Genomic DNA, 22,583 nt, shown 5'->3' on the forward strand with positions numbered 1-22,583 from the left:
GCATTTTTCAAAGTAACGCATTGCTATGCAAACTTGTTCAGAACGATGACTATTAAACAATTAGCTTTGCTTTAATGTGTCAAATAATTTACTTTTTAGCTATGTTCTGCATTATGATAGATCCATCCCATCATAATAACATTTGTTTTATCGGACACAGAAATTTTACGATCGCTAATCCTTTTCACATGACAAAGAAGAATATGGTGTTAATTTCTCAGTAATCATTTAGTAAACCTGTTTTCATTTTGCTAACAAATCCGAACCACTCCGTCTCTCATTCGCTCGCTAATAGACTATTTAGTTAATTTTTTTTTCAATATTCTGTTTCCCAAACAGCTCGCAAAATCGAGAAGCAGACGTGGGGGATTACATTTATTATGGAGATTTTCAAGTCTGTAGCTAGAAATGGATCCTCTTACTTCAAATGTTGAATGATTTTTTTTCCAGTTATTGTTGCTACTACTGCTGTTTTTCATTTGATCGAATACCACCCTCTTCTTTCTCGAGCTGATTGAGTCCGAATTGCGCCAACATGATACTGCCACCCACCTACTAGTACACTCGAGTCGCACCGACAATGTTTCCTCCTGTAACGGAACGAGCGAGATGAAAGAACCAAGAGACGGGACTTTTATCTCGGGAAGCTGTTGATGATGCTACTGCGGATTTTTCTTCACTATAGTTTTTTCGACCGGTATGATGGGTTGCACACTTGAGATGATGACAACGACAAAAACAACGATAACTGTAGTTGAGTGAGTGCACAGCTTAGAAACCGTGCACCTTGAGTTGGTCCGGTTTCGCCAGTCCCGACTTGGTCAGCCACTGGCAGATGTTTTCGCGCTGGTCACCCTGCAGCTGCAGAACCTCACCGTACTCGGGATGTTCGATCACAGTGCCATTGCATGCGAATTCCTGTTGGAGGGAGATGGGTAGAAAAAATTGTTAGCATGGATTTTACATGAGCTCATTTCGTTAAATATCCAACTTCACCTTCTTACATGCTCGCACGATTTTCTTCAGGTCGTACTCGGACGACAGGCCCTGGACAGTGGTTAGTGTTTTGCGACCATTTCTCTGCTGAATTCTTATATGCACGAGTCCGTCTTGTACATCATCATCTGCACCCTTTATTGCATCCGCAAATGGGTCTGTTTTGAATAAAAGGGAAGAAATAAATCAGATTTATGTTTTGTCAAGTTTAATGAAAAATTTGCCGGTGTGTTCATGGTTTTGTAAATTTTGAGATCATCGACTTAAGGTAGTTTTGACAAGTTGAGATCCGTTGCCAGGTCGTTTAATAATAGCACGAAGAAATACGATCTTAATTGTCTAGCTTGTGAGACTCAAAACGGAATATACTTCTACACCAAGCATTTGAAAGAACAGCCGAGATGAATAAATAGTAAAATTGAAAATCTCCAGAATAAAAAACAACAATAAATTTGTAGAAACAGCAAAAAAATTTAATGAATTGGAGATATTGAAGCCATTTTCCAAATGTTTGGAAAAACATGCAGTAATCGATCTGTTGAATATCATACCAAACGCTGTTTTAAGAAAATTAGCGATTTACGATGCCAACGACAACGGCATTTATTCGGTTTTTAACTCTTCCAGCAGAATTGGTCTGAAAACTTAAATAACTTTCTGAGCAGAGAATTAAGGCTGGGGTAGCCTAATGTCTTCGTTTGGCAGGGCTTCAAAATTCAGCATAATGAATCAGCACAGGTGTTTTTGCATTTCCAGAAAGATGGATAATCTTTTTTTACTTTTCGTTCGATGTTAAGTTCAGATTCTATTCTACAGTGCTGCCAAAAATGTGTAGAATTTGTACTTAAAAAAATGGTATAAACGAAACATCGAAAAAAAAGCTTTTCCCAGGTAAAAATAACCGAGCCCATTGATTTGATAATAATAAATAAATAAATATTTGTAAACTTAATGTTTACTATAGTAAAAATAACTTCAAAATGTCATGGTCAGGTAGCAGACGCTAAAGTTATCAAAAATATTCATTTGCATGTAGACATTCATGTAGAATGTTTTAAGGTTTGTTTTTACCAAATATCGAATTGATGTATGGAAACATGCTACTTTTAAGTTTAAATTTCAACGGTTTGCTAAAACTTCAAGCAACTTCCGCATTTCAATTTACGAAGATTCCCTTGAAACAAAATCAATCAGTTGAAGCTGAACTACCTGATAATAATAATAGCATCATCATCACCGTGAGAAGCACCGATGAGTAATGCTTTCCTGGTGATTATTTGTTGCTACGTATTTATGAGTACTTCACAAAGGAGTGCTCCCAAGTAAATCACCTACTTTGTTCAAGTTTTTTTCTCTTATTTGAAATTAGAAATCAAAATTATCCAAATCAAACCTCGAGTAGGCAGATTGAAACGAAAAATCATTCGCCCCAGTCGTGCAAGCTTTCTCATATTGCTTTCGATACTGAGTGCGGCCATCTTGGAATTTCGTGACATTGCCTCAGCCAGCAGTTGACTACCCAAAAAAGTTCAGGAATTTTCTACCACAGGAAGCAACAACCAAACTCTACTTTTGCTGGATACTTACCGAATGTATTAAGATTCTGGATGGACATACGACAAACAAAATTGACACGGAGAAAAAACTAATCTGCGGCTGCCGCTGGAACGCCTCTGGTTGTCTTCTGCTCACGGAAGTGTGCTTGGTGTGGAATTCGATTCGACGATATCCGCGCGGGTAGTAAGAAAGTCTGCCTGCAAATCACGAATGAAACACGCGCTGTCCACAGATGACTGACTGACACGTTGGTAGTGTAGTAGTGAGGAAATAAAAAGCAAACGAACCCGCACTTCTGCTTTGCACAGCAAGCAACCGTTATGTTGATGTTGTCGAGTAGACTGACCAAAAATGAATGAGCGAGCGATCAAGCAAGGCGGGCGGGCGAGCTTGAAAGTTTTTGCTGATGATCACAGAATCATCGATGTCATCATTAATAGTCATCATTTTGAAAAACAAACACGTTAGAAAATATTTACTTACTCAACGGCTCTTTGCTTAACACTTCGGAATGAATATAATATAAAAGAAAATTTAAATTTAAAATTTAAAATGTTAAAGTGTCACCTAGTGTCACTAATAAAACTTAATAATAAAATGAAAGAGATAGTAATATTATAATAATAATATTTTATATTATTATAATAATATTATTATTAAATTAGAAATTTTCGTTCATTTTATTATTAAGTTTTATTAGTGATACTTTATCATCTTTGTGGCATTCGTGTCTTAAAAAATCTCTTTCATTGAAAATTGGATTTCGTGCATGTTTTGCAGTCCCATTTACCCGCACAAAGGTTGACTAAAAAGCGGTTAGTGTGTAGAACTCAGACAGATTTTACACTGATTTAACCGATTTAACAGATCACACCAGAGTGCCTCCAGCTACGGGTGGATGCATATTGAGGAAATGTAGGTAAGGGGTACCAAAAGTTTCTCATTGGTGGGGGGTGGAGACGAAGCGCTTTTTGACAGCCAATTGTTCGCCTACCATGCCTACGATTACGATTGCCTGTCACAAGATGGACGATTCCGTGCATTCCCAGACAGGAAAAATCGCCCGAAATCGGCCCGATTTTTGTCCGTACATCTGCTCGATCGGTCCGAAATCGTATAAGAAATCGGGCCGAATTTAGTAGAAAATCGTGCGAAAATGAAACACTTTTTCGGGCGACGATAAGTTTTTTCAACCAGTTCGAGCAGATCAAATGTCAAAACAAGCGGACCGTTTTCCAACCAAATCTGAACGGTTTTCGAACCGTTTCTGGGCCGATTGCCATCGTCCCTCCGAAATAAAGGACCGATTTCGGGCCGAAACCGAACGGTTTTTCGAACCGTTTCTGGGCCGATTGCCATAGCGTCCATCCGAAAAAACGGCCCGATTTCCGACCGAAACCGAATGATTTTTCGAACCGTTTCCGGGCCGATTGCCAAGCGTCCACCCGAAAAAAAGAATCGATTTTGGACCGAAACCGAACGGTTTTTTGAGCCGTTTCTGGACCGATTAGCATGGTTGCCATTCATTTAGGTTTTTCGGTTTGTTTACAAAAAGCTAGAGACTTTTATTTCATTTGTTGTTTATTTTTCCGCTTTTTTCTTCTAATTTTTTTTGTTACCTCTTCTGCTACAAGACATTGCGATGTCTGGCGCAAGCTTCTTCTTGTTAAGCAATTCGTCCATTTTCAGGTGTTGATTAAATCCTTGGGATGGCAACCACATCATGCGAAATCCATCTTCGGGGTACAATGTTGTGAAGAGATGGCTTGAAGGTTGTTCGAGTTTTCCAAACTTGACGCGAATTTGCCATCATCAGAAGGCAACATGAAAAGAAATACAAAAAGACAAGAGAAAAAAGGAAAAGCAAAATAGGATGTTAGTTCATATGATCTATCAATATATAATAAGAAGCCAAGCTAAAACTTATAATAAATCTAACTTAAATAACGTGATTGATATCGTCTACTTATAAACAGAACAGGAAATTGATGAAGTGGGATTGAAAACTTGAAAATAATTATTGAACCTGTAATTTTTACGCAGTAATTTGTTTTGAACGGTAAAACTACGACAAATGTCATGCTTCTTTTTGTTACAGGACATTTGTTGTAAAATCAAATAATTTTTTATTTAATATTGTAATTGTGCTTTATTGATTTAACGTCAGCCCATCGATATAAAATCATAGTTAGGGTCAAGGAAATACAATTCGATAGTAACAAGTGAATTAATTAGTTCTAGTCTGTACTATTCTATTACTCTCTAAAAAATTATTCTAAAGAGAAAGCTGATTTAAATGAAGAGATAGTGTTTTCTGTCTGATAGGTACACACTATTAATTTTTTGTTGTTAATTTATGTCAAATTAGATGCACAAAATTGAAGCATCACTTTTGACATAAAATTACACCACCGAAAGACAGAAACGCTTAAAGCCATAAATTAACAGACTTTAATTATATGATCCATTCAACATAATATTATATCACCGATGATGTAAATTTCTGTCCAATTGGACGCACAAAAAGGAAGCATCTTTTTTGACATAAATTTGAATCGTTACAGAAATGATATTGCGTTGGGTAAACATAACTTTAGGAAACATAACTTTTAAGAGAAATAAATGCTATAGCTATTATTCTCGTTAAATTTATGTCTCGAAAGCTTAAGATAGCAAAATTTTACATACCGCAATATAATCTCCGTAGCTATAGTGGCTATATAATTCAAATCGAGTCAACAAAACTCTCATCTCAGCAGGGAATAATGTAATTTCAAATAAAGACATTTACAAGAAAGGAACAGTATAGCTATGTCATCATATATTTTTTTAATTCATAACCCCTTGTTTGAATTATGAATTATTTTTATTCAACATTTAAAATTGAAGTTTTTTATGCGTAACATTTTTGTTTAACAATAGAATGTTTAAACCGTTAAGGTAAGAAATTGAATTTCAATTGAAACGCAAACATATTACTTACGAGACAATAATTTGCAATGTAAATAACCTATTATAAAAAAAAAAAAAAAACAAATTTCATAGAATGTAAGAATTCAGTTCGTGTGTGTGTGTGTGTGTGTGTGTGTGTGTGTGTGTGTGTGTGTGTGTGTGTGTGTGTGTGTGTGTGTGTGTGTGTGTGTGTGTGTGTGTGTGTGTGTGTGTGTGTGTGTGTGTGTGTGTGTGTGTGTGTGTGTGTGTGTGTGTGTGTGTGTGTGTGTGTGTGTGTAAAATGCTTTAGGAAACAAAAATTTGAGTATCGATGGGCTCCGAGACTAATAGCAACGAAAATTTCGTGAGGCTATTTAAGCCAACGAAGTGATATTAAATTTTTCTTAAGACACGTCACTCGAGTCGTAGAAGACTTTGAAATATTGACTGCTTTGACATTATTTATTCGGTCCAGAATCCGCTCAAATATGTGCATTCAACCTACTTCCTTATCATACTAGAACCTGCTGTGCTTTGACCATGTCAACATAGTCGCTGCCGATATGTGACTAATTAAAGAAAATCGAATGAATAAAATAACTCACTCTGTCATCCCTTAAGCTTCATTCCATTACTATACAATTCTAAGTAAATTTTCGAAGTACTTCATAAATTTTCTCTTCAGCTAATAAAACTGAAGCTAGCCAAAACCAATTCCGAGAATTGTTGTTGATTGACATAACCGGTTGTTTCGGTAATCGACTGGGTTCTGAAAATATCAAAGAACAATTAAAGCGAAAAATAAAGCTCAACTGGAAAATAACTTCTGTAGGAAAGGGCAAATTTTTTTAGCAGGGAAACAATCAAAACAGTATTTTTTTTAACCAAATATCTAGTTAATAAATATTCGGAATTTATAAAATGCTATTTCACATTACTTGCACAGTTTGCAAATTTGTAATAATTTATGCATTGTCATATTATCACTGGGAAATGTTTAGAAAAGAGAGGTCAAGTATATCCACTTTCAAGTCATGACATCGACTGGTGTCCGCTTACCTTGCGACATCGAAAGAGGAACCACATGTCGATCAGGTCTTGTCCGAGTGTTTGTGATGGATTGATGATCTCGGAACCCAGCGTTTGGAAGCTGTGTTTTCCACTACCCGCTTAACAAAGCCTTGCACATAATGAAAACTTTAATCCGGAACTAAAATATTAAAAAGTTAGTTACATAAACTTAACTCTAGATAATAAATATTGTACCTGCTGAGAAGGAATCAAACATTGAAGAACAGGTTGGAGGGTTGGAATGTTATTGCCAGTGGATGTTGGTGATGATCATAGTTTTCTCCCCACAGCCGGTAGATGTTTACATCCGTCGGGTGATTCTAAGGAGGAAGATGTTCGAACTGCTTCATCGTATTTCTGCCATAGACTGGACGCACCAGCTCGCGCATATTTTTCTCCTGCAGATGCGTCGTCGAAAATTTGACCCGGAAGTTTTGCCGCCTTACATCAAGCGGAGCAGGAGCCGTAGCATCAGGGAACATCATTAAATTTTCGTTTGGTGACAGTGATTTGTTCTGGGTGGCTGGCAGTCGTGGGTATCGTGATCGATGCAGCAAACGACTCGGCCAGTGTTGACCCAACTCGCGTTCAATCAACGAATTAATTGCAAGCACAAACACTCCCGGTAAACGGAACCGAAACATTTCAGAAGCGAAAAAAAAAACAATTAACCACAAAACCAAACAATCCAAACGCAAACCCGTAATTTTGACGTTTCTTTTTGTGATGATCAACTGGGATGCCAGACGCACGTAATTTAACGAATTTAACGACACATTTTTTTTCGACTCGACTGAATATAAAACATGGAATGGCTATGGAAATTGATTGACAAAATCAAATATGTTTATTAACAAATAAACACACACAAGCTAGCCAAAGAAATTTGTTCTAAAGTGTGTGTGATTTAGATTTCAAGTGATGTAAAATTAAATCTGTGTTAGATTAGATCAAGAAACAATTAGGTGTTCAAACGTTTCTGTCGCATGTAATTTTATAAATTTTTTGGTGTGAAGTGCTAAATCAAAACGATTTTTTTTCTCCATTACTTGTTGAATTGTTTTAAAGGCAACAACTTTCAGTTACACGTAATTATCAATATTTTTCTTGTGTTTATAGATTGGATCCACAAAAAAAAATTTAAATCTTGAAAAAGATCAGTTTAATAAGTAGATAGTAAATAATTGTGACAACGGTACTCACCTTGCTTTCCTTTTGAAGTATAACACCGAAAATTGATGAAAAGTAATCCAAGTGAAGCCACCACCTCTGAGCGTGCCTGGGATCCGGATCTGGATACCGTACCGTGTGGACATTTACTTGGAATTCGATGGATCGATGTTTTCTATGGGGACGATAACGGGTTAGAAAATTATATTGATAAAACTTGATTATTTAGAACTCAATAAATCAAACATTTTCGAAATTTGTTTCTTGAATTGATCCACAAAAATTAAAATTTCAATCTTGAAAAAGATCATTTTAATAAGTAAATAGTAAATAATTGTGACATTGCTTCCCTTTTGAAGGATCACACCGAAAACTGATTAAAAGTAATCCAAGGGAAGCCACCCAAGCAACCAGAATTCCCTTAAAAAGGTTCCACAGAAGCTTAATCAGCTCTCGTTTGTGTCTGAAGGGAATGCTAATCAGCCCAAAATTTAAGTTCTTAAAGCTACTTTCAAGTTCGTTTAGGTGGCTGAAGAGAACGCTATTCAGCTTCTAAGAGAATGTCAAGAAACTTCTACGCGCCGAAAAAAAAATCCGATTGACAGATTGTTCTGACAACCAGATGTCAGATTGCTAGGTTGCCGGTCTATCATGGTCTATCTCATTGGTTTTAATTATATTGTTTTGATTACAAAATCTGCTTACACGCCTAGGGAATTGAACCGCTGCTCTCTAGATTGCGATGAAACTCACCAGCCTCTCGACCAATCCAGCAATAGATCATTGCCATTGTAATAATTAGTATTTAAACTCAATATCATTTGAGATGATTGAATAGGTTGGTCAATAGTTTGTTCCTTATGTCGTTTGAAGGACTTTCAGTACACAATATGAATAATAACAATAATTCGCATCATCAAAAATTTATTCGAATATCTTAACATTTATAAGAAAAATTCGAAAAAATCTTGAATTCCTTTGGTAAATATCAGTACAGATATAAACAAAACAAATACCATGACAAGAAATTGACAGACAGTTTTGACATGTCGCTTAGAATTCCCATATAGGTTCTTTAAAACACCTTCAAGTATCTTAATGGTGCGTTTTAGGATGTTACGCGAACGTTATCGACCTTCTTGAAAGACATTTTTGACATGTCGCTTAGTATTCCCATATAGGTTCTTCAAAACACCTTCAAGTATCTTAATGGTACGTTTTAGAATGTTACGCGAACGTTATCGACCTTCTTGAAAGTAGTTCTATTGAATGCGCTTAGAAGTTCCGTTATCGATAGTTTATCCTTTCAAAGGGCGATAGAAGTTCCTGAGTAACTTTTACGCGACAAGAGTCACCTGAAGTTCCCGTAAAACATTTTTTCAGCCAAATGTGAACTTCGGAGTTCGGAGTTAAGTAAAAACGCGACTTTTGGTTGCTTGGGCACCCACCTTAGAGCGTGTCCGGGATCCGGATCCGGATACGATGTCCGGGATAGCATTCCACCAGAGCCTGTACAGTGTGGACATTTCTTTGGAAGCTTTGTTTGCATGGTTCGATGTTTTCTATGGGGACAATTAAGGGTTAGAAAATGATATAAATAAAACTTGATTATTAAGAATTCAATCAATCAAACATACCTCGCTTTTTATTAAATTATCGCCGGACAATGGCTTCTACATACCGCTAAAAGCATTTCTGAAAAGAAACAGCGAAAACGGCAGAAACAGAACTGCGACCAAATTTCACAACACAATTCACAACAATCACGCACCAAAACGAAACACGCACCCATATTGCTGCGATTGAAAACTGCCTGTGTTTCGTTTTGTTCATGCAGCACTGCGATAAATATCGTCTGTTTTCGAGCAATCGAGCAGGCGGATGGAAATCGAGCCGATAACCGACCGAATTCTAACCGCTAGAATTCGAGTACCGCCATGTCTGTTTTGCAATCGGCCCGATTGAGCAAACGTTCCTGACAGGGTTGGTATAAGAACACACCCGAAGCTGTACACGCCCTGGGTCACACAAATGTACTGGGTTGCCATGTCCCCAGATTTGTCTGCAAAACACAGACTTTTGACCCTTCGTAAAGATACCCGCATAAATTAGGATTATATCTGAACGATTTCAGAAAAAGTCAATCGAAGATTTGATGAAGTGTAAAAAAAAGTTAAGCAAACGATAATTGAAATTGTAAAATACATTGCTTCAATCGTGAATTACAAATTGACTGTATTTTTAATATGTCGTTAGGTTATGTAACTGTTAAAAACTGTTAAAACACTTCCATGGAAAAACTGTTCTACAAACAGTTGAACTAAAGTCTCAAAACCCCTTTAGGAAACATATTTAGACATTCAAACCGTTATTGTTATAGTTATTTTTAAAGTTCGCTTGTTACTGAGCGTTTACAGTAACAGTTATGATACGATTTCACAAAATGTTCTTCCAACGTTATACTGATGGTTATGAGAACCGTACGCAATAATGGCGGACGCACTAAAAGGGAACTTTATTTTTTTGGATTTTCGGATTTCATAAAAAGTAATATAATTTCACTTTACGTTTAATTTTTATATTTAAACTTACTTGCATACAGGGTATTGTTTTTTTTATTAATCCTCTGACCTGGGCTGCGGCTTCCGTAGTTCTACAGTGTTATATGGTGAATGAAGTGGGTAATTCAAGTCCATACAGATAGGTGACAAATTAGTTTCGAAACCTTTGCAATGCCATAGCGCCACCAGCGAGCGAAATCCCCTCGGCGGCGGACTTGAGCTGCATAAGAGAGCAGCATCGACGACACTGAAATGAAATACAAAAAACATCAATTAGAGATTTACATATACGCAACTAGAATACATTTGCCTACCCAACAAGCAGCAGGTGAAAACATGTAAAACATAATTCAACTCACCTGAAAAACTGAAATTATTAGCCTAACTGCTGGGCTGCACTGATTTCTGCTCCCGGTGCGCCGGCATTCCGGTACGTTGATGCAGCTACGGTACCGAAATTTCCTTCAAAACTGCTGCTGGCTGCGAATTCGCCAGCAAATCTTTTTTTAAAATTTCTTATTCTTTTTTTCTTCTTCTCGAAACATGACAACTGTCAGTGTCATCCCGAAAATCGAGAAGTGTCAAATTTATATGAACGTTAGATGTAATCGTTCGGCATGCTTTTTACGGTTAACAAAAAGCTTTCGTTAATAGTCCAAACAGTAAGTTAAGCCTAACTAATATCGTAACTTTTTATTCAAACGTGAAGGTTTGGTTTGAATAGTTTTATTCAAAATTTATTTATTTTATTTGAATAGTTTTACTTAATAGCTATGTTTCTATAAACAATCACAGTTTCTGTAGATGTTCGATTATCGTTTTGATTTTTTGAGGTAGAGTTTTTTGCTATGCGGGTATTGGTCATACACAGTTTTTGTCCAGATTTTTGCTTATAGTGCCGAAATTTAACAGACTTTCAAAATTCAGTAATTAAATCAATATTAACGTAAAGTGCCAGATTATACTAGAAATCTCTCTTGTAATGCACTGGCATCGCACCATGTCACTATTAATCATTCATTAAAGCATTTTTTTTTAAATTAGGTTGGTATAGTAAGTGATAGGAAACATTTTTTTTATAAAGTATTCAACTCGAAAAAAACCAGAATACAAAGTCACACAAACACCCCCTATTTCACTACCCCCCCCCCCCCCCCCCCCCACACACGCACCGTGAAAATTTTTGTTTGGTAGCTAATTTGTGATCTTCCTTGTGCACAGACGTAACAGACTTTTTTTTTCAAACTGCCCAGATTGTTTTATCCTTAACACCTAGCATCCCTGAATGTACCTAATGTACGAGTGCGCACAAATGTCGCAGTCGCAGTCATGGTTGCGAAGCCAATCTAAGAACGCTGCGTTTATTCCCTTTCATTGCAAATTGGATTTAGGAAAAATGTACCTGTTATGCCCGATTTTATCGTAGAAATTGCCTGTTTTTTTTAAGTTGGGTGGCATTTCCTAACTGGGATAGCATTTCTTCAAATCGATCGATGCGCACTCTGGAATCGATATTGCGTACTGTTGGAAAAATTATCTAGAAAACGAAATCGAGTGTCCAGTCAGTGTATTCAGTGGTTTTTAAGTCGCAGCTATCCGTATAAAAGTTGACTGAAAAGTGGAAAGCGTGTAGAACTCCGACAGATTTTACACAGATTGGACAGGTCACGGCCGAATTCCCAATATATGGTTAAATAAAAACGAGCGTGTAGTCCACAAATAATTTTTGATGATAACCCAAGTAACCATTAGGCCGTTAAAATTGGCCCTAATTCAGCCTTATATTCTAATATAGAACCTGCTTTAAAAGCTCATAAAGCCCTATATTCGACTATAGTGCTGTTCTAAAGCCACTTTTGGCGTGTATTTCGGCCGATTAACGGCTTGACCCCACTTTTGGATCACGCCAATGCAAAGCTGTCAAAATATTTTCGCAGCAAGAAAAGACAAAAAAAAAAGAGTTTTGTCGCCCTCTTCCCCCAAAGCTATTTTTCTTTGTCCTCTTTCTATCTCCCTCACACTCGTATTTTTTCAATAGCTGTTGGATAGGAACTGGAATCGAACATATAATTTTTAGGAATATGTATTGTTTGGTGACTTTACCGCATGATCCACCTACGTTCTTATGCCAACAAGCTAAAATAAGGCTTACTTAAATGAATATTTTTGAGTTGCGATTTAAAGGAAAGCATCGTAGAGATTGAGAATTATAAATATTAAATAAGCATTTTTATTGATCACAGGAACACAATGAATGTACACTTTATTGTCAACACTTGATAGCTCTGCATGCTTATCTGAGGAAGTGAAAGCACGTAAAAATACATCCGTTCCAGAACATCATCGCGCTCCGAGGATTGCCAGACAGTACTTCAAGTAAACCACGAAAAAACATGCAGAAATCTGCATCGAAAGCTCCCGCTGTTCCTCCAATTGCTCGGTGGGTTCGAATTTCGGGCTGCCGGTGTTTTAAACGAAAATGTTCTGGTGTATCGGGAATTCCATTCGGACAGATGCTGGCTCGCATCCACTTTCATCCGTCGATTTAATTTGTACTTTGCGCAGGATTTTAGAACCGTAGCGACACAAAATGCTCAATCCGATCGTGAAAACTTTATGAAGCATTTGTGTCCTTCTTCTTTTCGATTCATATCTAAATAATATTATTATTTTTCTCCAAGGCCCAGATGTCATTTACTGATGTCAATTTGATCTTCAGGGCTTTGAAGCCCTGAAGCACCATATCAAAACCAATATACGGCCTTTTTAACGTCGTCTTTCGAACAGTGCCTATAGGCATTAAAAATCATTATTTACGGCTAATAGGCACTGAAGTGCTGTTATTTGTCCATTATGCGGCTTACAACAGGGCTTAATGGTTTATTGGGAATGATTATAACATCCCAGTCAGGAAAAATCGCCCGAAATCGGCCCGATTTTTGTCCGTTCATCTGCTCGATCGGTCCGAAATCGTATAAGAAATCGGGCCGAATTTAGTAGAAAATCGTGCGAAAATGAAACACTTTTTCGGACGACGATAAGTTTTTTCAACCAGTTCGAGCAGATCGAATGTCAAAACAAGCGGACCGTTTTCCAGCCGAATCTGAACGGTTTTCGAACCGTTTCTGGGCCGATTGCCATAGCGTCCATCCGAAAAAAGAACCGATTTCGGACCGAATCCGAACGATTTTTCGAACCGTTTCAGGGCCGATTGCCATAGTATCCATCCGAAAAAAAGGACCGATTTCGGACCGAATCCGAACTAATTTTCGAACCGTTTCTGGGCCGATTGCTATAGCGTCCATTAAAAAAAAAGGACCGATTTCGGACCGAACCCGAACGGTTTTCCGAACCGTTTCTGGACCGATTAGCATGGTTGCCAATCATTCAGGTTTTTCGGTTTGTTTACAAAAAGCTATAGACTTTTATTTCATTTGTTTTATTTTTCATGTTTTTTTCTTCTAATTGATTCTTTTGCTGCCTCTCCTGCTTAAGACATTGCGATGTCTGGCGCAAGCTTCTTCTTTTTGAGCAATTTGTCTAATTTCAGGTGTTGATCAAATCCTTGGGATGACTTCCACACCATGCGAAACCATCTTCGGGGTCTGATGTTGTGAGGAGATGGCTTGAAGGTTGTTCGAGTTTTCCACTCGAAGCTCTTTCGTCATCCTCCGAAGGTAACATTAAAAGGAATACAAAAAAGAGAAAAAGGAATAGAAAAATAGGATATTAGTTCATATTATCTATCAATATAATATAAGAAGCCTAGCCCAAACTAATAATAAATCTAGCTTAAATATCGTATACAGAACAGGAACAGATCAGGAAATGCACAATGCTGTTCTTCTTAAACCTCATCTGACAAACTATACTAAGTCTACTTAGGGGTTCTATTAAAATATACCGTGTGCCTATTTTTAAATGCCCGAAATCAGTTATCTGGACTACCTACTCATTATTGTTCTTCAATATCATACATTTTACTATCTATTTCCATCCCTAACCGAAAAATGTGAAGATCTGCCAAAAGTGAATGATTAAATTAAAAAAAAAGCAAAAAGCGTCTTACCAAAAAAATATCATATTCTTCAATAAGACCGTTCCCATCTAATGAGCCTCTAGTTCTTGTAAAATGCTTGATCAAAGAATAAGCCAACGAAATTCATAAACCGCAAATACAAACTTACTAGAGCATTGGGGAGGCGAATACCATAACCTTTACCTAACATCGCAATACTTCTTACACTTTTTCTCTTTTTTAATTCTATTAAACTAAACCAACTAACTAACCACCCAGCCACAAGAATTATGCCCTATTGAAAGTATCAGCTATTATAATGGCAAATTGTGATACTTTCCCTGTCAATCGGATGTTGCGATTGTTATGCAGAAGAGAGGGCAAGTGTTTCAACTCCCATTCATCTTATCAACATGGATCATGAAAAAATAGACCTCCTCCAGCCCAGCATTCAAAATTATTTTTTACCAATATTGAAAACTAAATAAAGCTCCATTATACTAAAATGAACACGGACAAGTTGCGATTCAAACAAAGTCGGAGGGCAGCTAGTGGGGTCATCTCAGAATAACGAAAAGTTGTTTAAAATACTGCTGGTCAGTTGAAACCAGATTGCTCTATAACGGCTACTCAGAAAACACGAAAACGCATACGATTCACAAACAGATCAAATACTGATATCTGAAATACGCAGACGACATTTTCGACAGCTAATCTTCGCTGTTGCTGTACAGAGCTCGATCTTTTTGTTTCTTCCAATTTGTGTTGGAGCCAAAGTTACGGACCTGATAAAAGAAAAAAATGTTCAATTATTTTTAACTTTTGTATTAAAAGTTTACGATTACCTGATGGATTAAATCTTCCGCTGTGTTCCAAATTTTGCTATCGGGGTCGGGCCACGGTTGGCTTGGTACTTTCTTATCAAAATCGGATGCGGTACCGACAGCAAACCAACTAATGTTCCATGCTGCAGGAACCTGAAACAACCGCATTATGGTCTGCAGTGGCAGCTTGGAGCGCCAGGATTGAACCCATTCCGAAGACGGTTGCCAAACCTTTAAGTGGAAACCGTGAGTTCCGGATGGGATCAGCCGGATACTTTCTTGCTAGAATGAAAAAGGTTGGAATTTACTAAAAGTTATTTTAAGTTCTATGAAAATTGCCAGTTGTATTTGTGTTTACGAGAAATTTGCAATTGAAAAAGATGCAAATCAACTCGACATCGTAGATGAAAATAGAAAATTCCCAAAAGTCGCTGTGCGGATTCGTTATTGTCGTAATCGTATCTTTTTCACAGTTATTGGATAAATTACAAGAAAATTGAACATTCTGCATCAAAAGTTTGAAAAAAGAGTTTACAGTATTGTTTTAATAGCCATCGTCCCCACTTACCCCGGTGTACCTTATAAAAATTTTAAATCAAAGGAAAAATCAAATCAGCAACCTCGTTACATACCTTGTCATGTGAATAGGACGTGGTTTGGGTAGGCGTGTTGCTCGAGATGTCTTAATCAAGTATCACAATAAGGTTCTGCAAGCAAACTTCCACCAGCGGTTCCAACGTGTCGGTAAACAGCAGATGATTGTAGGGCACTCCCATGCCAACTGTATCTTAAGCGCAAACCGTGTTGAGGAGTGAAGTGGACAAAGGAAATGCATGTCGGTTGCCAGCACTTGTAAAATGTACAATCCATTTCTTGCGCTCGTCACGCATATTCGCGCTCGATACATTATTTCGCTAAAACAAGTTAGCATCAATCAAGTTCGGTACGACGAGCATCCATGTTTCCATTCCTGGGAGGCGACTGAGCAAATCCTACGCCTGCTTCCTATATGTATTCGCAACTATCGATAAAATTGAGTTCTTCGACTTTTTCCGACCCGATTTTCACAATCCCACAAATATAAATTCGGGACAGAACAATAAGTCGCCTATGGCATTCAACATACGCCAATGGAGTGTCTCCGTTTTCTTTATCATTAGCCAGAAGTGAAGACCAGAAGAAATCTTTCCACTGCACATCCTCAAAAATACATGGCAATGTTCGATTAAGCAAACGGATAGAGTTTAGCACCGTTTGCTGTTTCCCCTGGGTACGACAACTGTTGTCCACCGCTCGGACCAATCGTTCTGTTGCTTTGTAGCATTAAGTTGCCAAATTCGCTGGCATAACATCCTGAACTTTCCGTATCTCATTCGATGGAATCAGCGCAAACACATCTTGAACTGGAGAGCTATGCTCGCACCAGAACTGTTCCCAAAATGCGTTATCATTGGAATCGATTGGCTGAAATGTAAAACATAATATTATGGAATATCAAAACAATAAACTAACATATTTGTAGGAACTTTAATAGTTAAATACCTATGTAAGTTTCTAATTACCTTTGTTATTGAGAAAAGCTTTTGGCAGCGGCGCGGAGGAACTGTCGGAGCTGGGCGTGGAAGCCACCGATAATGATGTTGAATGCTGCTGACGAGAATGCTGGCTGGAATGCGCCCTTCCAGGATCAATTGTGACTTCGATCGATCGCGATATGCTCAGATCGGCAATGACCGTAGACATTGGAAATCGGGGGAACATCTCCTGGACGTGCCGGGCCATGATCCTGACTTGCTAGGTATGATTTTCAGCCGCCGTTTTCCAAGAAACCGGATTACCGTTCGTCCCGATCCAAACCGTCAACCGGTTCCGGGTCATCGATGCGGATTTCATTCTGCAAAATATTGGCCACATTGGCATTGTTAACGCTTAACCCGAGCTGACACGTAAGCCAACTGGTGTCCCGTTCCAACCAAGATTGAAGGCATGAGCTAAAAAAAACAAAAATAAATCTTTAAAAATTTTACTCAAATAGATTATGTATAACCCCAACTTACTTATGAAACAGATGCGAACAGGGCAGCTTCCGGGCGGTTTCCATCTTCTCCCAGCATACAGGGCTAGAAGTTGGTCACTTTTTAGTAACTTTGTCACTTTTTTCAGGCTGGTCACTCACAAGTTACTTTTTCTGAAATTTGGTCACTAAAGTCACTATTTTTCTAATAATTTCCTTACAACTGAGCCTATTTTTTAACTTTTTCATCTGTTTATTAAAAACATTATATTTTTTTTTCAAGGCACGCAGTATGTATTTATTAGTTTATTATTAGTTTATTCGTTTATTATATATTTGATGGGCACCTTTTCTTCCCTTTCCTTTTTTTAATTCACACGACCTGAATTGGGAGAATGGCTCAGATTCAGTTAGGAAGATAGTTGTTTTGTTTTGCTTTGTCTCTATAGGAAATATAAAATGCTAAAACGTTGTTAAAGTGTCACAAATAAACTAAAAACAACATATTTTTTTTTTGGAAAAACTTTTTTTGTTCAAATTCAAATTTTAATCCAAACAATGATTAAGTGTAAGCAATATACCAAAGCAAAACAAAACAACTATCTTCCTAACTGAATCTGAGCCATTATCCCAATTCAGGTCGTGTGAATTAAAAAAAGCAACTCAATTTAATCTAAAACATCATTTACTTCATTTCTAAGTTCCTTATTTCTAGACATTTTCGAATCCTTTGAAAGATTTGTAGATATAAATTTAAGATTTCAAAACCTATTTGAAATTTTCGATACCTTTCAGTCATTTCTGTACCTTTTTAGAGGTTTACTGATGTATTTTCTACAGTATTCCTGAGGTGTTTCTTGGATCTGTTAATTTTTTCAAGAAATCGTCGTGTTAAATCATTTATGAATATTTTTTTTTAGTTCCTACCTTTTTGAACCTAATTTATTTTCTAGTAAATTTTTCAAATAATTGATATGTGAATCATGCAATAAAGTTTGCAGTAAATCTCTTTGGAAATGATGCATTTATGTAGTTTAATTTTCTTTGAATTAGTTTAAATTTGAAATTTTAAATTCTACCTTGAACATTAGTCTCGTAATTTTTTTTAGCCTTTTTTGTGTTATTATCTTGAATTACAAGACAATTTTTCGCTAAGCTTCTTTGAATCATTGTCAATTTTCTGTCATCATTCTGTCGTTTCATTGTTTTTAAGAGGACCTCCCAATTTTTAATTTCATGACTCTTTCACTTTCTAATTGGCATTTCAGTATCTAGGAAGCAAATTACAGAGTTTAACAATCTGCCCGACGTTTCAGCCTTTGATCTTGGCCTTCTTCAAGGAATAATATGTATTATACTAAAGCTATGATTATTCAGTATCCGGGCACTTAATTTCGGTGATAGCTACGTTACTAGAACTAGGATATGCAAAACTTTAGCAGCGTTGTGTTGGTTAAGAAATAGACTATCTTGCCTATTTTTTCAGATTTTTGAATTTACGTGTTTTTAAGGAATTAACGATGCAATAAAACATGGTAAAATTAATTGTCGACTTTAAAACTCATCAACTGTTAATTTTTCTGAATTTTTTTGATCAACTGGTTAAGAAGTATGGACAAAGAAATCGGTAAATCCGGATTTAAGAGGTTTACAAGTAAACAAGCTACAAGAAAAGTGTCCAAACCAAATCCAACAGTTTTTATTCAATTACGACCTCGGCGATTAAAAAATCATTAAAACAGGTTAAAATCCGACAGAAATTCTCTTCACACAGTGGATATACACTCAGAAACACATACAGTAAAATGCAAATTATCCCTTGAAGATTGCCAAGATCAAAGGCCGAAACGTTGGGTGAAATGTAAAACTCTGTAACTTGCTTCCTAAACACTGAATTAGAAAATAAAGACTTTCATGACATGAAATTTCTGCAAATGTAAATCTTAACATAACTTCATGTAAATTCTTTAAACTTTTCGTTTAACATGTGCTGGTTTTTCATTTGTATTTGTAGATTTCTCACATAAGTATAACAATTTTGTTTAAAATTTTGGTTTTTGTAAATTTATGAAGAATTGTTAACTTTTTTTAATATAATTTTAGACTTTTTCAACCGTTTTAGTGACATTGAAAAAAACCTGAGTTGGGTGTATACACTATAGAGTGAATTTTCAAAATCATTCATCTGGGTACAATCTTTTGCTTTCCTCCCCATTGTTCCTCTTTTGTCCAATATATTGCTTTTCTACTAGTGAGGCCAAAGGCCTTTCAATAAATTTTTTTCAATAAACAGAATTGTCTTTAAAGCCTTTCATTTTAGTATTCGAAGTCATTTTTGAGTAAGGTTTCGTCTTGATCTGGTCACTAATTTTACCCTAATTTCACTTGTAAGTAACTATTTTGCCCTACTTTTTTACCGCATGGTCGCTTCTAGCCCTGAGCATATGACACCGTTGTCAGAATTCAGATCTTCGGCCGTCGCTAGGGGACAGCTATTTTCCATGTAGTCTAGCACCCACGGGTAGTTACGGTGCTTCTTGAACTCCCTTTGTATCTCGTTGTTCAGACAGCGGAACTGCACGATGATCACCAGGCTGGCCAACGAAAGGAACACATTTGCCCACAGCAGCATGTGCAGATGATGCCCAAAGTCAACGACCAGGGCGACCACCTCGAACGAAAATTCTATGTTGTATGCCACTGGGCCATGCTTGTCTCATGAAATTGCTGCAAAAAAGGAACACAAAAAGAGTTTAGGCACTTATTCGTCTGTAAAACATAAAGAATAATCACACAAAACTATATTTTACAAACTTATTCAAGGTGCATTCGTTTAAATACAATTATTTATAATTTGAAGTTCAAGCTGCTTATCAGTAGAATCTGTTTTAAAGTTAGGATTGAATAGTGTCAAAACCAGGTGTAGTTTTTATAGTGATTGTGTGCAATTAAACAAAATAAAATCATGATAAACACAATAACATTAGAAAAGCAAACTCACCCATTTCATTACCAACAGGTAGCGATTCTAGATTCCGGGATTTCCATTTGATTCAATCTTCAAAACTGTTCGTTCACATGATGTCCCAGACGAAGATCACAATTGTGATTAAAACACTGTAGCGAGTGCAATCCCGCAGCTGTTATAAATTGAACTCAAGGAGTTTTCTCAACCGAAGAACGCTTGAATGGAGCAGTCAATTCGATTTCAAGTTTTTAAGTCTCGGGCCGACTTCTTGGATTCCTGAAATGAAATGTTATTTTATTTATGTTTTTTTATTTATGTTATTATTTCGTTATAAAGAAATAAGGATACAAACCTGCAAAGAAATTTGCGGGATCCCTTCCGATGGTACTTTTAAACCATAGTTTGATACATGTTTTCCAAGAACAACCGATTTAGTGAAAAAAGTATGCAATAATTGGTTGAACTTGTTTTTCTTCGTGGCCACCTGTAAATTGTAACCGGATCGTAGAAATTCAATTAATCAAAGCATGAATAAAACTAAGACAATAAGCTAAACTAGAATTTTGCACAGCAGGAAGCGATTTTTTTTCTGATTTTACTTCTAAATCAAAAATAATCTTGAATCCGAACTACGATCACCCGCATCCGGTTGTTTTCTCGGCGTCCAATCCATCGATACAGACTTTTTCGAATGGTCTGTGATGAGTTTCAACGTAGTAAAACTTTTGGAAGCTTGCAGTCCTCATTTACTTCCAGCTATCACCGACGAAAAGACACTACCGGGATAAAACTCGGAACAATCTCTTACACAGTTTGATCAAACGATTAAATAAAAACTGGAAAATTTTCCAAGACACAAATTTGTTTTATTTTTGTTTTTATGATTGTTTTGTTTTTGGTTGGATCAGTGTCAGCAAATATACATCCCCAATGATATTTTGAACGAACGGGCCACTTTTCGAACGGGTGGCTTTGGTAGCCAATTACAAGATGCGTTTCCTCCGGTAGGTTTTGTTACAACTTACTTTGTGCGAGCCATGTCACGAAACTAAAAGTCGAGTTTGTTTATTTGTAATTTTGAAGAGATTTTTATCGTATTGGATGATTCATCCCATAAACTCAAAAATGAGCCAAAAATCCACAAGAATTAAAATTTAAATCTTGAGAAAGGTCAGTTTAATAAGTAAATAGTAAATAATGGTGACAACGGTACTCACCTGCTTTTCACTTTGAACTATCACACCGAAAACCGATTAAAATTAAGTGAAGCGTATCCGGGATCCGGATCCGGATACGATGTCCAGGATGACATTCCACCAGAATCCGTACCGTGTGGACATTTCTTTGGAAGCTTTGTTTGCATGGGTCGATGTTTTCTATGGGGGCGATAATGGGTTAGAAAATTTTATAAATAAAACTTGATTATTTTAAACTTAATCAATCAAACATTGTCGAAATTTGAATCGAGATTGGATGAAAAAGATCAGTTTAATAAGCAAATAGTAAATAATTGTGACAACGACACTCACCTTGCTTTCCACTTTGAAGTTTCACACCAAAAACTAATTAAAACTAATCCATGTGATGCCACCTCTGAGTGGGTACGGGATCCGGATCCGTTGTCCGGGATGACATTCCACCAAAGCCCGTACACCCGGGACATTTTGATGTTTTCTTTGGGGACGATAATGAGTTAGAAAATTTTAATAAATAAAACTTGATTGTTTAGAATTCAATCAATCTCAACATACCTTGCTTATGATTAAATGATTGGCGGACATGGCTTCTTCCGCTCAAAGCATTTTTGAACAGCAACGGAAAAGGCAGAAACAGAACTGCGACCAAATTCCACAACACAATTCACAACAATCACGCACCCGGATTGCTGCGATTGAAAACTGCTCGTGTTTCGTTTTGTTCATCGCAGCACTGCGAAAAATATCGTCTGTTTTCGAGCAATCGAGCAGGCGGATGGAAATCGAGCCGAAAACTGACCGAATTCTAACCGCTAGAATTCGAGTGCCGCCATGTCTGTTTTGCAATCGGCCCGATTGAGCAAACGTTCCTGACAGGGATATGATAGAGAATGATAAATGTCATCATCATCCATCATCGTCACTGTATTTACACGCCTAGAAAAACAATTACCTCCTAGTACAAACAGATCAGTCATCCATCACCCCAGATATAAAGAACCAAATGAACAGACTAGAAAACCCAAAAATCTACACACAAATAACAGGTTATAAGAACTCAATGAACGAAAATACAGCCAAAATTCTTACAATAAACCATATAGCAGAAAAATACAAGAACCACAACAAAGTCTACACAGATGGATCAAAATCTGAAACAGGAACTGGAATCGGAATATGGTTCCAATCTGAAAACGAGGAAATTTCACACAAGCTTCATAACGAACTATCAATTATGAACGTAGAATTGATGGCTTTAAAAATAGCGATTGAAGTAA

The 22,583-nt window shown here is 36.9% G+C and overlaps 1 protein-coding gene and 2 long non-coding RNA genes across 11 annotated transcripts; all 3 read right to left on the reverse strand.

Moving 5' to 3' along the window:
- Positions 1-240: 240 nt before the first annotated feature.
- On the reverse strand, positions 241-2,912 carry LOC129751858 (eukaryotic translation initiation factor eIF1). The gene is made up of 3 exons (XM_055747601.1): positions 2,584-2,912; positions 997-1,154; positions 241-918 (listed from the first exon to the last, which is right to left on the reverse strand). Exons 1-3 carry the CDS (start codon positions 2,609-2,611, stop codon positions 772-774), a joined length of 333 nt encoding a protein of 110 aa, XP_055603576.1. The 5' UTR covers positions 2,612-2,912; the 3' UTR covers positions 241-771.
- Positions 2,913-3,641: 729 nt separating this feature from the next.
- Positions 3,642-11,402, reverse strand: LOC129751656 (uncharacterized). 3 transcript variants are annotated; one of them, XR_008738771.1, is made up of 3 exons: positions 10,646-11,402; positions 9,174-10,533; positions 3,642-7,900 (listed from the first exon to the last, which is right to left on the reverse strand). It is a non-coding gene; the product is annotated as an uncharacterized LOC129751656 (long non-coding RNA). The 3 variants fall into 3 exon arrangements; XR_008738772.1 differs by having other exon boundaries at positions 3,642-6,694; positions 6,751-10,533; XR_008738770.1 differs by having other exon boundaries at positions 3,642-6,253; positions 6,544-10,533.
- Positions 11,403-11,484: 82 nt separating this feature from the next.
- LOC129751654 (uncharacterized) lies at positions 11,485-22,553 on the reverse strand. Of its 7 annotated transcripts, none has more exons than XR_008738766.1 (6): positions 22,259-22,553; positions 21,862-22,175; positions 21,640-21,784; positions 17,186-21,486; positions 15,150-17,119; positions 11,485-15,089 (listed from the first exon to the last, which is right to left on the reverse strand). It is a non-coding gene; the product is annotated as an uncharacterized LOC129751654 (long non-coding RNA). The 7 variants fall into 7 exon arrangements; XR_008738768.1 differs by having other exon boundaries at positions 17,186-21,158; positions 21,328-21,486; positions 21,862-22,553; XR_008738767.1 differs by having other exon boundaries at positions 17,186-20,386; positions 20,463-21,486; positions 21,862-22,553.
- Positions 22,554-22,583: the final 30 nt, after the last annotated feature.

The sequence above is a fragment of the Uranotaenia lowii genome, chromosome 3, assembly GCF_029784155.1.
Source record: "Uranotaenia lowii strain MFRU-FL chromosome 3, ASM2978415v1, whole genome shotgun sequence".
Taxonomy (NCBI): domain Eukaryota; kingdom Metazoa; phylum Arthropoda; class Insecta; order Diptera; family Culicidae; genus Uranotaenia; species Uranotaenia lowii.